The 18,359-nt window shown below is 43.4% G+C and overlaps 1 protein-coding gene across 1 annotated transcript; it reads left to right on the top strand.

The window, feature by feature from the left end:
- Positions 1-266: 266 nt before the first annotated feature.
- DDX20 (DEAD-box helicase 20) lies at positions 267-11,783 on the top strand. Its single transcript, XM_036767752.1, has 11 exons — positions 267-1,140; positions 1,546-1,640; positions 2,210-2,378; positions 3,547-3,661; positions 3,784-3,926; positions 4,101-4,239; positions 4,363-4,421; positions 6,611-6,693; positions 7,246-7,351; positions 7,484-7,585; positions 10,061-11,783. The coding sequence occupies exons 1-11, from the start codon at positions 843-845 to the stop codon at positions 11,224-11,226; spliced, it is 2,475 nt and encodes an 824-aa protein (XP_036623647.1). The 5' UTR covers positions 267-842; the 3' UTR covers positions 11,227-11,783.
- The last annotated feature ends 6,576 nt before the right edge of the window (positions 11,784-18,359 follow it).

The raw sequence follows: 18,359 nt of genomic DNA, 5'->3' as shown, positions 1-18,359 counted from the left end.
TTTGCCTCCTTTTGTTTCCCTAACGCCCGGCCCATAGTAGGCGCTTAATAAATATTGACTGTTACAAAGCTGCAGTTCAATTATAAAAAAAAAACAAACCTGTAAAAAAAATCGAGCTAAGATCAGACGGGGTTAAAATTTGAGAGATCCCCACGCTCGCTGAGGGGCCCGCGTCATTGTCATGAGCCTGTGACGTCCACAATGCTTTCGGCCGTGACGTCAGTCCAACAATAGTCCGGATGTCGGGGGCGGGGCCGGCTGAGCCCAGAGAAAGGTTGAGTCCGAAAAAAAGATTCGTCGGTTCCAGGCGCTGTGTCTCCAGGGGATTTCCAAGCGCTGGGAAGCGCCTGGCAGCTTCTCGAGGGGCCAAGCTGACCTGCCCCCTTGGGCCGGGGGTGGGCTGCATGACTCCTCCCGTCCCCAGGTCACCGGGTAGGGGGAGAGGGAAGGGGAAAGAGAAGGAGAGGAGCGACTCCTAGAAGCCCCAGAGCGACGGACCCAAGCGTGAGCCGGTGGCGCCCTCTGCCGGCAGGCGGCACCACACCCAGGACCTCTTCCCCTTCTCCTTCCGGCCCCTCCCTCCGCCTTCCCCTTTGACTCCCCCCCACACCCGCTCCGCCCTTGATTCCAAGTCTCTTGATCCCGCCTCTCTCTCTACTCCAGTCTCTCTATTGGCCTTTACTTTTCCCTCCGTCCTTCCGTCCCGTTATTACCAGGCCGGCCTCGACTGTCCGTATCCGCTCTGGACGGCTTGTCAATAAAGTTGTTTCTCTGGCCTCGCGCGGCCGCTTCTGCGCCCCGTCCCCCTCCTCTCGCGAGATCCGGCGGCAGTTGTGGGCGGCATGGCTGCAGCTGCGGCGGAGGCGTCTAATACTCGTGGCGCCGCGATGGCGGCGGGCTTAGCTCCAGTCCCCGAACTCTCTGTGGATCCGGGGGAACCCGGACAAGGCCGGAGCCTGCGCACGGCGCACGACGTGGGGGGCCCGCGGGCGCGCACCGGGGACGTGCTGCTGGCCGAACCGGCCGACTTCGGGTCGCTGCTGCTTTCGCGGCCGGTGCTGGAGGGGCTGCGGGCGGCCGGCTTCGAGCGGCCCTCGCCGGTGCAGCTCAAGGCCATCCCGCTGGGCCGCTGCGGCCTGGGTAAGGCCCGGGGCCCGCACCCTTCACTTTTACGCCTAAACAGCCTGAACCAAACAGCAGCAGCTCGAAGCGGCCTCCCACCCCACAAGCCCAGAGTTGGGGGCTGGGGAGCCCCTCCCCCTACCTCCCTCCTCAGGGTCGGGGCCCTTACCGGCCTCTTGCACGTGGCTTTCTGAATGACGACCTAACCGGGGTGGGGGTGTTTGGGGGGCACGGGAAATCGTGATCTTCTAAGTTAATAAACATTGATAAACTGGGCAATACCAGCAGCCCTGCCTTTAGGGAGCTTGCAGGCTGATGGGGAAGCCGGCAGCATGCGTGCAGGCAGCCGTGTCCCACCTCTGACCCGACGGAAGCAACTGTATCTGCCGGTAACTCTAATAGTGGTTGCTTGCTTCCCTCCAGATTTGATCGTTCAGGCTAAGTCTGGCACCGGGAAAACCTGCGTGTTCTCCACCGTGGCGTTGGACTCGCTCATTCTTGAAAACCTGGCCACGCAGGTGAGTTTCGTTTGCAGGGCCCAAGCAAAAGGGTTTTGCAGCCCCCGAGTCAATGGACGTGTAAGGCGTAAAAGGGGTTCTTAAGTGTGGTGATGGTGATCAGGACAAATGGCAAAGCTTGAAGCCCCAGAAGTCCAAAGCCTGACGTTTCCAGCTCTGAGAAGAGGAACCTTCCCGTAGCGCCATCTCGAGTTTCCTCTGACGAGGGTAGATCTCGGGCGTTATCCATAGCCCCCAATGCCTAGTGCCCTGCCTTCCTTAGACGCTTCATTAATGGTTGAGTTGATTTACTCTCCTGCTTCACTTTTGACATGACTGGAAGGCAGGATATATTGAGCATCCCTCCTGGGTTGCCCAGACGCTTTCCACAGCACTGTGATGGCGCTCACACTACTGCTCCAGTGGTGACTGGTGACTGGAAGGATTGTATTCGTGAGCCCCAGCCGGCTCTTTTCTCCTTCATTCCTTGGGAGTATTTCTGGGGACTAGATGCTTTCCATATTTTTAAAAATTATTCTGAAAAGAGAATTGATTTCTTCCTTTCCCTTTGCTATTCCCCTAACCCCCAGATTCTGATCTTGGCTCCTACAAGAGAGATTGCAGTGCAGATCCATTCTGTTATCACAGCCATTGGAATCAAGATGGAAGGTTTAGAATGCCATGTCTTTATTGGGGGAACACCTTTAGCTCAAGACAAGACCAGACTTAAAAAATGCCATATTGCCGTTGGCTCTCCTGGTAAGTTTGTCCCCTTGTTTACTCTAGGGACTGAATAAACTTCTTTTTCTGGGCAAGAACATGGTGTATTCTGAAATTGGTGATGGTTGCTCTTTTAATGGCAGGTGTCAGAGACGCTAAAGCAGAGAGATGGGCACTAATCAAATGAGAAAACAGCATGGTACATTAGGAAAAGTGGTAGTTTTGGAGTTAGAGAAACCTGGGTTTGAATCCTGGCTTCGCTTCTTGCTACCTGTATAATGTTGGATGATGAGTCACTTAACTTTTCTGGCCTTTATTTCTTTATCTGTAAAAGAAGAGGGATGGACCAGATGTCCCTAATCTAAATCTATGATCCTGTGAAAATAAGAAAACCTCTTAAGTTGAGATCCTGAAGAATAAATCATAAATGTTATTTGGGATAAAATGGATTTGAAGACAATGTGAAAGATTAGCTGCTTTCTGGCAGGCCAGCCAGGAGTTGGTAATCTATCCTTCTTGTAAAACGTTGATGAAACGGGAATGCCTCAGGAGGGAAGATTTTAGGGTAGCATCCAGGGCCTAGTTGAAGCTTCTGGAAAGCAGAGATTTATTTTTTCGTAGTCCGATTCTCTAGCAGTGCTTTGTACTTGTTTTGTTTGTCTGCACGTGTCATTTCCTTGATATGGAGAATACCATTGCAGCCTGGCAACCCTCTTGCAGATTAGAGTCTAAAGAGCTGCCAGTGGCACTGAGGCTAAGTGACTTACCCAGGGTCTGTGTAAGAGGCAGGACTTGAACCTGTGTCTTTTAACTCTGAAAACCAGTCTCTAGCCGTATTCTTCTTTCACAGAATATATTGCATTTAGTAATTGCTTATTAGATGTTGAATAGGCACTTTAAGTAAAAGATGTTTAAATTGAATTAATTAGAACACATGACCTCATTTCCATTTTGGCTTATTTATTAACTGTGCGCATGATTTTAATGGGAGCTGGGGAAGGAAATTAGGGGAATATACTAATAGTGTTTGGTCTGCTCTCAGGCTTCCAACAGTTACTGTCACTATTGTTTGGATTTTTAAAAAGTGATGTTATATGTGTATATATATTTACATATGTATATACACATATGCATAATGCATAAATGTTTGCTTTGTATGTAGTTGGCCCTTCACTGTTATTTAGTTTTTATTTTTTCTGAAACATAGGCAGAATTAAACAGTTAATAGAACTTGACTACTTGAACACAGCCAGTATCCGTCTTTTTATTCTTGATGAGGCAGATAAACTTCTAGAAGAAGGGAGCTTCCAGGAACAAATAAAGTAAGAAAAATAACTGCATTAACCATTAAAACAAAATGCATAGATATCTTTTTACTTTCTTTTCCAAGGGATACTCTTGTTAAATATCTCCAGAGGGTTTATTTTTCTTTTATTATCTCCAGTTGGATTTACTCCTCTCTGCCTGCCAACAAACAGATGCTGGCAGTATCAGCCACCTACCCTGAATTCTTGGCCAGTGCTTTGACGAAGTACATGAGAGACCCCACGTTTGTAAGGCTGAATTCCAGTGACCCAAGTCTTATTGGTATGTCTAGGTTTTAGATATGTCCATTGGCGTATTATTAAGTTCATGATATTCTGATAGCTTTTCCCTCCATTGGCAGCTGTTACATTTGTTATAGCCCTTGTAATAATTTTTAACAAATGGCATGCTGCCTGTTCGTTCTGTACTAATGATTCCTAATTTTTTTCTGCACAGGCCTGAAGCAGTATTACAAAGTGGTAAATTCACATCCCTTGCCTCATAAGATTTTTGAGGAAAAGACCCAACACTTGCAAGAATTATTTAGTAGAATTCCATTTAATCAAGCTTTGGTCTTCTCTAATTTACATAGCAGGTAATATAATTTAAGATAGAGAGAATGTTGGGTAAAGAAGAAAGATAGTCATGGGAATATGAAAGATTTTTGGATGAATTCTATAATCATAAGATTTGAGATCTGTATATTGTTTTTCAACAGAGCCCAGCATTTGGCTGATATCTTGTCATCCAAGGGCTTTCCTGCTGAGTGCATTTCAGGTAAGTGGTTCTTTTAACCTCTGCAACAATACCTTGGAACGAAGTTCCCAAAGTAAGATGTGTATGTCAGTTGCAGTGTTTGGATTTTGAGGCAGTCAGATGAGTAACTTTCAAATAAAGAAAATTGCTACTTAAATTTGACTTTGAGAGGTTAAAAAAAGGGATTTCCTCCAATTTTTATGTAATTTTGAAGTAGTACAAAGTATTGTTCCAGTTAGAAAATTGTTTTTGTGGAATTCTAGAGTATGTTTGTGATGTCCACTGTGAACTTTATTTTACAAGTGAAAAGATTACTTTGTTAGTTAAGTTACATAACAGTGATGAAATTTTGTAATCTAAATAGAGTTGCCATTTTTATTATCTAGCAAGAGATAAAAGAAATTGCCATTTCCTTCCACATAAAGTGTCTTTTTTGGACTAGCAGGAATGAATTATTTGGGGTATTTTTTTCAGATTAGCAAGTAAGTTGACTAAGATGAGGTGCTTTTGTGACCCAGCTATGGTTTTCACCTATTAGTTGTTTGGGACAGAGTGTTTTCTGATAGAAAAACATTTTAAATTTGCATCAGAAAACCCTCCAAACCTTCCAAAGTGTGTGAAGTATAGTGCTGTGTTAAGCCTTGTATCAGCAATCCAGCTAGCAGCTTCTGTGCGGGTGTAAGATCCACCAACAACCAGCACCCAGAAAGCTGCCAACACAGGTCCTTTTGATCTTCTTTACTTAAGGAAAGTAACATTAAGGGATTAACAATCTTACTTTAATCCAGCATACAAATAACATCCACCTAGTTCAGGGGAAAAAGCCAGCACCCTGAATTACAGACCAAATACAATTTGTAGTTATCCACATCTGGGTGTACAGCCGGGGCGCTCATTAGAATGGCTGGCCCAGACTCACAGGGCACTCCTGCTGTGGCTCAGAGCTCCGAGCGAGAACGCTAACCTTTGCACTTATATATCTTGGAGAAGTTCCCCACCCCCAATATCACATCAGATACACATCAATGGCTCCCAGTTGTCTCAGTGCCAAGGAATACAAAAACATCCCACTTTATCTGCCCATTCAAACAAAGGCCAGAATCATGAAAGGTCAACAGCAAAAAGTCCCAACCTTAATTACTGTTACAAGCCTTCATTGTAATTGGGATGGGAGCTCATGTTTATGGTTATGATGCCTTGTGTGGCTACAAAGTGGAATTGACATACATTAATCTCCTTTTTTTCTTACAAGACTTGTGAGATAGATGGTTCAAGTGTCATTCCTGTTTTGTGAATGAGCAAACTGAATCTCAGAGAGATGGTGACGTCACACAGCCAGTAAATGGTGGAGATGGAGTTCTAGCCCAACTATTTCAGATGCTCTCTCCAGTGTATTTCATCGTCGTTGTTGGAGCATTTATCATATAATATGTATATTTTTTTTGAAAAACATCAGTAGGCATAGGTATTGTGTGTGTGTGGCGATGAATTTAGAATATTCCTTTATTCTAGAGCCATATTCTAAGAAGCTTCTCTCGTAATTCGTTCAGAATCATTATATCTCCTTGTTACCTCATGTGGCACCTAGATAGAGGGTAGAGCTGGAGTCTGAGTTCAAGTCTAGCTTCAGGCTCGTAATACCTATGTGTGGCCCTGCGTGTGTCACTTAATCTTTCTCAGCTTTAGTTTACTCGTCTGGAAAGTGGGGATGAGATAATACTTGTAAAGTGCTTTGTAAGCCTTTAAAGCCTTTATAAATGCCAGCTATTTTTGTTATGTGTAGGAAAGAAATTTGAAGAGAACTGAAATCTTGCTATTATGCCTCATTGCGGAAGTGACCCTGGAAAGCTATAATAGTAAGAACACAAGCTTTGGCAGGTCTTACAGGACAAGAGAGGCCTAGTAAGGGCCCAGTTACTGTCATCCAGAGACCAGCCTAGCTTCAGTTGGAGATCCTCGTCACCACGTGATAAGTTCTTTCAGTTGTATCAGCCTATCAGACAATCTGCTAAAGTTTGAAGGGACCAGAATTTGCATCAGTTGGAGGACTTACCCATATGAATGAAATTATAAATCTCAAAATAGGTTATTTAAAATACTGAGAATGGGTGTCAGGATCACTGCTTTTTGTGTATTTGAGTGATAGAAAAATGCAGCAGCGTCAGTGCTTATGAAGAGGTTATAAAATGGATGTTCTTGGGTCTCTTTAGGTAGCATGAATCAAAACCAACGTCTTGATGCTATGGCGAAACTGAAGCAGTTCCATTGCAGAGTCCTCATTTCAACGGATTTGGTAAGCTTCCTGTTCACTTTGGATGACTAACACATCTTGACACGTTCTAGTTCTCAGATGTACAGATTTAGTATATTTTGTGTGCGTGTATTGAGAGGATACCAGAAGAAAGCCTACCTCCTTCCAGCTCTGTGGAATGATTTCTTAAAATGGCTCTGATATTTGTCCTTTTTCTTAGAGCTAAAACAGTAATGGTTCACATAATAATAGCTTATATTTATGCAGCATTTTGTGTAGTATCTATTTTTCAGATGAGGAAACTGAGGCTAACTGAGGTTTGAAAGACTTTCCCAAAGTGAGATAGCTAGTAAGGGTAGGAGTTGGGACATAAGTCCCAGTCAGGTACTGTTTCTACTGTATCACATGCAGAAATTAGAAAACAAATTTACCTTCACCCATGGTTTCAAATACACTTCTGTCCTTAATTTGGCCCGTCATCTGTGGTTGTGCCAAAGTAGTATAGATTTTTTTTGGTGGAAATTGCAATGTACATTTTGAAATAACATGAGGGAACATTATTAAATAAACAACTGCTATCTTATTCATTTTGAGACTTCACGTGGGATTGATGCTGAGAAGGTGAATCTGGTTGTAAATTTGGATGTGCCATTGGACTGGGAAACGTACATGCATCGGATTGGCAGAGCTGGACGTTTTGGTAAAAGACAAAACAAAACAAAAAAAAAATATGGCTTACTTTATTTGAGGAGAGGGCCCTTATGAGATAGTTGGAATTGCTGGTATCATTTATGTCCAGCGGCAAGTATAATTTTACACTTCTCTCTTCTAGGTACTTTGGGGCTGGCGGTGACCTATTGTTGCCGGGGAGAGGAAGAAAATATGATGATGACAATTGCCCAGAAATGTAATCTTAACCTCCTCTGTTTGCCAGGTACAGTTTGTTATCAAAAGATCTGCCTAGCTCAAGATGTATTTGATTGCCATATTACCTTTGCTTTTAGTTAGATGGGTTGGTCTTTGCATAATAACTCTCTGTTTGTATAAGTAGAGGCTGCTAGACCATTCTCTCTATAACAGTATATAGTTTTGAAAATATATTTTTTGTTTATTTCATTAAATATCCCCAAGTGTATGTAAAATTTTTTTAACAATCATTTAAAAAATTTTTGAGTTCCAAATTCTCTCACCTTCTCTTTGAGAAGGCAAGCAATTTGATATCATTTAACAGTATATGGTTTTAAGGAATATGAAGCATGAAATTGGTCAAGTCTTAAATTTTAGTTCCAGAAGTAAAATCGCAACATGGTCTCCCTTTGGAAGTTCATTCTATGTATAATAGTCCAGTTTGATTAGTGTTTATTCAAAGTGCTTTAAAAATGATAATGTTATCTGTTCATATTTGTTTGTTACTTTAAGATCTGCCAGAGAATTGGCCTGCAAAGCCCATTTTGGTGGAAACTGGTATTAGAATAAATGTCATTTTTCTTTAAAGGGAAGGGAATAGCATGCCTGAAGGGAAATAGCATGATAAAGAGCATGGAGGTGTCAAGTTGGAATCTTTCACTATGTAATAAATATAGTAGATCTTTGAGGGTATGGGCAAGTCTTTGTGCATGTGTATTACCCTGGGACTTGAGTGACAACAGAATAGCTGGGAAAGGCCTGGGAATCTGACTAGATGAGGTTGGGAGTTGGCAAGGACTTGTAGCTAGGAGAACCAGTGGTCAAGCCCAGGGCAGTCACCTAAGGCAGGGAGAAGCAGGTAGCTCCAGTGGGGGAAGATTTTCAGCGTCTTAAGGCAGTCAGCAGAGAGAGAGCAAGAACAACTCAGGTTAGAAGACTAGGGACAAAAGGATCAGAGATGGTCTAGGTAGAGGATCTGGGCAACAAAAGTGGTAGAGGGAGTGTAGGTGTCAACAACTTAGGCCACGTCGTTTAGACCAGAAGGGGTGAAAATCTAAGGGAGGTCCCTGAGCTACATAGTAGGCAGGGCCAGCAGCAGTAAGAAGGAAGCTGAGCCAAGGGCTTAATGTAAGGGCTTCATGATTTTTAATGTGAAAGGCAGACCTGAATTGGCATGTTTATTGGTATTGGGAAAGAGTCCTGGACTACCTAGACAGTGGTGCTGCAACTCCTCATTCACACTTTTCTGTAAAATGGTCAGCCAGCTTTTTACTTTTTATGAACTCAAGAGATGCCTCTCTTATCTGTCAGAATAGGAATGTCATCCTGTTGGGAGTCAGAGGGGTTTTTACAGAGCCTTCTTCTTGTCTCTTGGTTAAAGTCTCAACTTCTGATCCTGGTGTTCAAGGCTCAGCATAATCTGGTTCCATCCCAGGTTTCCATCCTTTTCTTCTTCACATAGTCACTGTTCTAGCCAAATTGGACTGCTCTCAATTCCCTCCCCTCTTCTGTCTCCTCGCCTTTGCTTACGCCGTCTTCCTGAATCTGGAATGGTGTTTTCTCCTTCTGTGATCCCCTTCCCTCTATCCATCTGTTGACATTCTCCCTTCTTTCAAGACCCAACTCATTTTACTTACAGTACTTCCTCTCCTAAGCATTGATCAGTCCTTCTTCTGAATTAAGTTTTATTTTCAACTACAATTTGTCTTCTCATCCCCAAGCCGGTTTGTTTTTGCAGTATTTGTGTTACTGTATAAATTGTTCATCTGGTTCTGCTCACCTAACTGCATCATTTCATTAAGTCTTCCCAGGTTTCTCTGAAATCATTCCCTTTATTATTTTTCTCAGCACAGTAGTATTCTCTCACGTACATATACCAGAATTTGTTTAGCTATTCCCTGGTTGATGGGCACCCCTGCAGTTTCCAGTTTTTTTGACACTACAAAAAGTATTGCTACAAATATTTTTGTACATAAGGATCTGTTTTCTCTTTCTTGTATCTCTTTGGGGTATAAACCCAGTAGTGGTATTGCTGGATCAGAGGCATACACAGTTTAATATTCCCCTTCTTTACTCATAGATATTTGTGCACTTGCCCATCCTTCTTGCTTCTCTCCAGTTAGATTTTAAACTTGGAAAACCATCCCAAGAATAATGTTTTGCATGTTGTGGGTGCTTAATAAATATTTATTGAGTTTAATCGAATTCCAGGTAGGTGAGGAGTTGTGGGGAGCACACGTCCTGTTCCTCTTCTGCTTTCTTAAGTTTGATAAAGGGAAGAGGAAGAGGACAATGCTGGGAAAGATTTCTCTACACCCTCAGAAACTTTGGATGCTTCCACCAGATGGAAGTGCTGCTGGTGAGGATGGAGGTTGTCTGCCATATTCCAAGAACAGCTCATAAGAGAAGTGTTCTTAGGACCGCTGAAGCCCATGCTGCAGTTCTCTGCAAGTTGATAAGAGTACTAGGGGAATAGTAACCCTTTCTTTATTTTATTCTGTAGATCCAATTCCTCCTGGCCTGATGGAAGAATGTTTGGATTGGGATGTTGAGGTCAAAGCTGCCATGCCGACAGTTGGCTCGGTTAACGTACCCATCCAACCCCCCAAAATAATTCAGAAGCCAGATCGGATCATTCAGGCCCAGAAAGCTCAGAGTAGCCATGTGGCTCTGTCGCAGACAGCTTCAGGTCCTACAGGGACAGTCAAGTCAAAGAAAGCTACCAAGCAGAAACACCCAGGGAAAAGCCATTCTGAATATGGAAGCAAAGAAAAAGTGGAGCTCTCCAGGGGGGTGGGCTATGCCACACAATTGAAAGAACCTGTAGAGAACTACGTTCAGACCCCTGTTGAAAGTTCCAGCATCTTTCAGAACCAAGCCAGAGAAGCTTCACTTGCCACACTCCCCAAAATCCCTTGTCTGTCTTCCTTTAAGATCCAGCAGCCCTGTGTAGTGACTTTTTCAGAATTGGTGGAGGATTATGAACATTATATTAAGGAGGGACTAGAGAAGCATGTAGAAATTATCAGGCACTATACTGGTCCTGGGGAGCAGGCCCTGCAGCCCCAAAATGGTTTATTAAAATGGAGACAAACTCAAGAGAGCCCCCGGGCATTGGTGAGCAGTGGCCGCTCAGAAGATTCAGCTAGTGACAGTGATTCCGGCTGCTCGAGAGCATCATCCCAGAGCAAAGGGAACAAGTCGTGCCTGGAAGGCTCTTCTGACAACCAGGTGAGAGAAAGCGAACTGGCCTCTGTGACAGGCCATGCTTCTCCCGATCAGCCCTTGAATGGAAGCGAAACCCCAAGTGTGGAGGAGAGCCAAGGTGTCCCTCACATCCCGATGAAAGCCCTGGGGAGGGAGGAAGGGGCCAACCAGACCTCTAAGCGCAGCAGGAAAAGTGTTCCCAAGCGGGCACCTCAGCAGCTGCAGTGGGAGCCTCACGAGGAGAGTTGGTGTGATCACGCTGGGGAGCAACCTCCAGTTTTCCCCACCAATGCTCAGAGTTATGAGGATTACTGGAGATCCTGCTACTGGGCATGGCAGGAGTACTATGCAGCAGCCTCGCAGTCCTATAGCTGGAATGCCAAGAGACACTCTGATTGGATGGCCGCCTATCACATGAACACTATCTATCTTCAGGAGTTAATGCGGGGCGGTGACCTGTGAAAGGTGTCTGGGGGGACTGTCCTGTAGGGGTGGACTTTTTGAGGAACTTTAAAAAGCTTGAGGTTCTGTGAAATGCTTTTATTCTTCAGGTTGGTTTGTATCAGGTGGGGTACTATTTCCTCTTTCTCTTTTGGGAAAATTCACAGATTTGGGCTCTGAAAAAGAGAACTTTGGGCGCAGAGCCTTAGTGCATCATTTTCTTACCATTCTTTCACTGTCCCCCTTAAAAATAAACTAAACATAGTACCATAGCACTCCTTATTTAAAACACTCTTAAAATACCACCACCTGCTCCCAAGGAAACATCGAACGGAGATGTAAATATTATGAAGGACTTTGTGTAAAAAAAAAAACTTGGTTCTAATCAGGCTGGATTTTCATAGCTATAATGTGAAAATACAGTATTTTTAAGCATTTTTTTGATCATGAACTCCCTTTTAAATTGACGTAAGTAGGGATTTTTTGTAAAGGTGTTTGTTTAAACTTTGTAAAAGCCCAAACAGAAACGATACTGTTTACTTCCATAAAATGAGTTTCTAAAGTTGTGAACCCCCCTATGTTTTCACTGTTTACTTTTCAGATGTCTGTTCCCTGTTTTGCAGCACACTGAGTCAAGATGACTGATCTCTTGTTATCTTCCCATTCTTGCTCTCAGAAGGCAATCAGAATGAACGTTAAACTTTTTGGTTCTCACTTGAGTAACTTGTGGAGGCTAGCCTTAATTCTTCCCATACTGCTTCCACACAATATCCTAAATGCTCTCCTCAGTGGGCCTTTTCTCTCATGGTACATCTGTTATATTAGACTGGGAGTAAAAAGTTCTTGTTACAAAATGTTTCCATTCTAAAATTGTGGCTATTCAAAAAGTCACTAGAAGTTAGAACTTGTTTTCTTTTGTGTTTCTTCCACCTCCAAAGAAGGCCTTGATTCTTTGGAAAGAAGAGGCCAGGATTTAGGGGAGCAGGGTTGGCTCTTCATTTTGGAAGGCTGTTGCTTTGGGAAGGGCTAGGCAACATAAATACCGTTCCCCTTTGCTGTCAGCACACACCTACAGTGATCGTCATTTATTATCAAAACACCCACACAACCTTCGTCCTGAACTCGACTTAACACCCTCTGCTTCCTGTTCTGAGGTTGAGCAGTGGAGACTTTTCTTTTTTCTCTATATGGTATTTCCAAGTGAGGATGAATTAATTAAAACTATGTAAATAGCAATTCCATAATTAGGTCCAGTCTGCCATATAGTGGTAAAGATTTTAATTACACACTAAAGTGGGATCCTGTCGCTGCACCTTACCTTTGCTTTGCTATGTCCCATTTGCCACCCCCTTCCCCTGCCCTCCTCCCCCAATACAGCCAAGCAGCCTGTCATTGCCAGGGAATTTTAATTAGGATGCCACTGCATCTTAATTAGAAATGAAATTGCCCATTAGTCCTGAAATTAATTGGATTCTCTTTAGGTTTGTCTGCTGCTCTGTGTTTGTTATTTTTTAAATTAGAAAATAAGCCAGAGATGAGCACATCTTTATTGCCAGAGACTAGTCTGAGGAGAGAAGCTGAACACAAAATATATCTCGGTTTTCTTTTTTATGAGCATTTGTGAGAAAAATTTTGAAATTGTGCCTCATCAGCGGAGATAGCCAATTAGGTTCACTTGCAGGGCATTCTTAGCTCAGGATCGACATCCTTACAATCTCTACAGCTTGCTAGACATTTTTAGGAAACTAGCTATAGAAGGTGGTATAGATATAGAAGGTGATATACCGTGTCCTGGCTGGGGAAGAGTGCTGGCTGAGCATGTGGACCCGGGTTCTAGTTCTGCCTGCACCGTCAGTGATCATGGATGAGTCTTTCCAAGAGCGGTTGGCTTAACTGGAAAATGAGGCCGGTGGACAAGATCCTCTCTCTGAATATGTGTGTGTGGTTCTGTAACTCAAGTGCAGGGTTATGGCGGTGTGGGTGGTGGTGGTGGTGGGGCAGTGTAGGAATGAGTCACATTTGCAAATAGTGTAAGACCTCACTAATTTCAGACTGGTCGAAGGTAGGGAGCAGTGTGAATTGGCAAAACGAAAGGATTTTTGTTGTAACTTCTTAAATCAAGAATAATTCAAATTAGGTTGATGGTAACAAAACTACAATGATTGATGATTGTTTTATTGAGTAGGCAACTTTGATGTTATTTTAGAAGTATGTTTTACAAGGTGGGTTACACATTTTTCGGGCTTGTTATACCATCAGTTTGCTCCAGTTAGCCCTCGTGTTAAAAAATACATTGTGAGAAGGTGAGTTTCTTCTAGTATAGTTGCAGTTGAGATTGTATGATATTTTAGACTCCACTTTTGTAGACAGGGGAGCAGTTTGATTTTCTTAAATACTGATAAAATTCCCAAAGTTTGGAATGTTTATTGGCCTGTCACTTGATATCCAAGCACACTATAATGATGTCGATGTCTAGAGAGCTATGGGGCTAGGGCGACACCTAGTGGGTGATGAAAGTCAGAGCAGCCAACCTTTGGCTGTGGATGTAAATGTCGTAGCTTAGCTAGCTCCTGGGCCTTTTGACCCCTTGGATATTTGTCCTAAAGTGTCGTCTTTCTCATGCCATTTCCAACTACTAAGATCTGACTGCTGTACAGTGGTGACAATTTTAAGAGGATTTTCTTTGAACTTTGTGAGATTGTAGCTGCTGCCTGTTCTGTAAACATTTCCTTAGAAAATATTTCATTTTGAGCTTTTTCTTTTTTCGTTTAGTTTTTTAGTTTCTTAGTTTAGAGGATTTGTTCATTCTCTTATAGCAGGGCTCAGATTCATAGCTGTAGGACAGAATTAGGACCAACGAGAAGTTTCAGAGAAGCAGATTTTGGTTCAGTGTGAGGAAGAACTTGATAGGAGCTATGCTAGAATGCGGTTTTTTTAAGTAATAAGCTCTCTGTGACTGGAAGTATTCATGCAAGCAGTTGGGTGGTTATCTCGGGGATTCTGTAGGAGGCATTCTAGCCTTGGTCAGGATGGTCCTGGATCAGAGCAGCTAGAAGGGCTCTTGGAGGTCATCTAGGCCAAATTCCTTGTCTTTTACCTCCCAGGGTGTTTGTGAGGTTCAAATGGGAAAATAATTATAAAGGGCTTGATGTGGTGCTGGGCACATCGGAGGTGCTATATACATGTTAGCTGTTACTATTAAAGGGTAAGGTGGTAATAAGGTAGTAAGTGGGTTGTAAAGGAACTGGAAGGGATTTTGGAGGTCTTGTATGCCATCTTTGCTATCAGATGATAGAACTGGAGGCCACAGGAGGATGTGCACTCTCACTGCCCTGGGTAGGAAGGAGCAGGGCCGAGATTTGGATCCAGGCCCTCTGACTCTAGGTGTTGCCATGCTCTTCCCATTGCCGTGGAGTTTGGAGTAGATGATCTTTAAGGTTTCCTCCAGCTACAAGGCTTCTAACGGAACAAAAGAGACCTTAGTCACAACTTTTGTGTCTTGGGCCATGGTAGGTTTAGAAGTGGAAAGCTGGAATAGAGTAAGCACGCAGCATCACTTTGGGGTTTGTGGCACATATGCCATTTAATCCAGATTGGATACATCAGGTACAGCAGTGGCACACGACTTGGTACTGTCAATGATAGACACACTTTAACATATGCACTACAGTTTCAAAGAGAAGACAACAGGAAACTCAAGAACTTTTGTTTTAGAAAGTTGTTTTCAGATGAAGTCTGAATCTTCCTGCAGTTTTGTACAGTGCGTTTCTGTCTCTGCCATTGTGACGTTGGTAAGCAAAGCCCATTTATTATACGAAAATAGAGAAGCACATACGCGATGTTTTTCACAATAAACGTTAACAAAGGGGGTGGGGGGACCTCTAAGGAGAACATTGCATTGGAATGTCTGATTATCAAAAATATACCAACCCTTCCTCTTCCCCCAGCCCCCACTTTGTAAAATAGTCCCTTGGTCCAAGGAACCGCCTGGGACTCAGATCATCACCCTACACCCCAGGTAGGTAAGTGACTTGCTGAGACAAAGGCCAGTCCCAAACTTGGTGAGAAAGACACATAATGAAAACAAACAAGACTAAGTTAGAACCTCTTTAAACCACTTTGTTTTTTGATGGTCCCTTCTAATAAGCCACTTCTTAAGGGTCATGACAATGCTTTTCCCTCTTCAGTCATCATGGAGCAACTTGCAAATGAGGAGGTTCTCCACAAAGAAGCCCAAAAGGAAAAAAAGATGCCTATCAGTTCCCTGCTTGGCCCTATTCACAGTGCCATTTAGTTGGATGGGGAGTGGATATTTGGCTATGCTAGGCAAATTCTTAAAAGTCCATATGCATAACCAACCTCACAGTCATCTGGTTATAGGGGACAGGGGAGCTGGGATCACTGGAATCTACAGAGAATCTTAAAACCTAATTTTGACCCATGCTTTGAACCTTTTCCTAAATTTAAAAGTTAACTTTTCTTTTCCGTACTCTACAAAATTCTCACCTCAGAGTGTGGAAAGATCCCAAATTAGGGAGCAGGAGAAATCTTCAAGGGCTGAATGACCCACCTATTTAATCAACAGTCTCAGGGTATTCATGAATTCTCCACCTTTGCTAATCATTGGTCAAAATTACATGGCTGCTCTTTTTATGTATATAGAATGTAAGCTCTTTTCTTTGTATCCCCAGTGTTTAACACAGTGCCTGGCATGTAGTAACTGCTTGTACGTGCTTGTTGATTGATGTATTGCCCAATTTCACCCTTCTTTGTGCTGGTGTTAGGCCCTTAAGTAAGCATGAGAGATCAGCTCCTTTGGTAGCAACTGTATAAGGCTCATCCACCCCCTTTGTATGACCTTAGTGAGCCAAAAATGGCTGCCAGTCTTCTGTTGTTGAGGGGGCCTGGTGTTTTCAGCAGGTTATCACATAACTGTCCCAAGCTCAAAAGGCTTATTTGCAAAGACATAACCATGGGGAAGTAGAAATGGATATAGTTCTTCCTTTGAGAAGTTTATGATGTCCCATAGATGGCTCTGAATAAGACTTTCCCTTGCAAAGGCAGTGCCAGAGATGTAGGTTCTGTATGATCATCTTGGGGGACCTGCAGTGGAGAAAGTGCTGGATAGGGCTGCATCCTAATCTTGTCAGTCAACCTCGGTTTGCCCAGCTGCAAAATGGGGAACAAAGTGCCCTGCCCACCCCCTAGGGTTGTGAGAAGCATATGATAAATGTTTTGGAAAAGGTGCAAGTGCTAGCCAGGTTTAAAGGATTATGGTTTGAAATGTCAGTGCTTCTCAATCCTCCCCAAAGACTAGAAGGGGAGCTGCATCTCTTGGTTCTGAAAAAACTTTATACACATGCAGAATTGGTGTCCCAAAGCGATGCCGCACTGAGGCAGTGGATTCCCAAAGTGTGATCTCTGAGCCTCCCTCTTCTCTCCTCCCACCCCCAAGTTGCCAGGTCACTTAGTATGTTGCTGAGCATTGTGACAATTGGTGTACTAGGCATTTGGCATGAACGGGTTGTTATAATAATACCCTATTTTGATGTCTCAGGACTGTTCTGACAGTAAATCAGGAGATGGGCTTCTGTTATTGGTTCTCAGCTACTATGAGCCATGCCTCCTAGGGCAAGTCCCTTAACCTTTCTGGAGATTGGTTAGTAGAAGGTTTGTTCTAGTTCTTTAAGGTAATACACAAATAATGTTAAGACTTAATCCAATATCATGTCCTCTGTTCATCTTTGTTTTGACAGGTTGAGGTGTGTGTGTTGCCGGGGCGGAGGGGAACGGCGGGGGGCGGGGGGTATATGGTGTATAGGATCTCTCCAGAAGTGATGGATGAATAGAAAAAGCTTGTGAACCAGTTCCCTAGGAGACCAATGGAAGAAGAAAACCCAATCATCATTTTAAGTCTTTTTTTTTTTTTTGGAAGTTGCAAAGATGCCAGACTTTTAGGATAGTTTAGAAGTTGGACCTTCCATGTTAACTTCACTGAAGCCTACTGGAAGGATCCAGTTGTCATGTTTGGGTTTTTCTCATGTGTGTGTATACGTATATATGTATGTATATATAGCTACTTGATTGCCACCCTGTTTTAGACCCAAGGTTAAAGAAACTAAGGTGTCATCTCTGGCTGAGAGAAGTGTTGGGGATTAGGAAGGGACTGAAAGACTTTTCAGAGCAGGTGTAGTGGTGGTGACAGTGAAGAGCAAAGTTATTTGGGATTCAGTGGGTGCCATGAAAGGATCATAGACTTAGTGCAGGAAGGTACCCCAGAGGTCACCTTGCTCGATCTCTTCATTCTACAGCTGAGGAAAGCAAGGCCCAGAGGGGTGAAGGGACTTGAATTGACACAGGTTGTAAGTGGCACATGCAGGTATGATGCATCATAAAGCCCTGAATCTGGAGTCACAACAGCCTTAGAGGTGCTTGGGCCCATCTTGAAACTTTTGGGGCCATTGGTGGGGAGGTAGAACTCTAGGTGACCTCCAAACCCCCTTTAACGCCTATTTTATCGATGCTATGGATGTTTCCATACAAAACAGCCTTTGGTTCTACAATATGAGATAAAGTACTTGGGTTGGATGGGTCATTGTGACCCAGTATGATGTAAATATTGATTAGCCTTCATGAAAATACCATTCTGATGCCTCCTCATGAAATGGAGATAAGCCTGTGATCTCAAGGCTCTTCCAGAACAGCTCGAAGGCTTCATGTGTGGGCCTTGTGTCAGACTAGGCATTGAGGACCAGTCTGCCTGTTGCAGAGATGATCATCATTAGAGGGCTGGTTACAACTTGAAATGTACTGAGGCAGGGAAGGGTTATACTTTGTATGGTTGGATGAAGGATCAATGTCTTTTACCTAAACCTTTCCCTCTCAAAACAATGTAACTCAGCTGCTAGACTTTGGGAATTGATTGCTTTTTGCTCTTAAAAACCATGCCAAGTCCCTACTTGCCCTCTATAAGATTGTCTCATTCTGTACCCAACCCATCCTTTGCTTTTCTCCACTGAGGAGGTACCTTTGTGTAGTAAATCAATTTTAAGCACTGATAATTCAGTTTGTTCAAGTTTGTGTGGCTGCTCTGATGTACATCCATGGTCCACAGCTGCACTGTAATGTTTGTTTTGTTTCCCAGTGAGAAATTC

Source organism: Trichosurus vulpecula, chromosome 7, assembly GCF_011100635.1.
Source record: "Trichosurus vulpecula isolate mTriVul1 chromosome 7, mTriVul1.pri, whole genome shotgun sequence".
In the NCBI taxonomy this organism is placed as follows: Eukaryota; Metazoa; Chordata; class Mammalia; order Diprotodontia; family Phalangeridae; genus Trichosurus; species Trichosurus vulpecula.
Note: the sequence above shows the minus strand (reverse complement) of the source record. Positions and strands in the feature narration are given on the sequence as shown.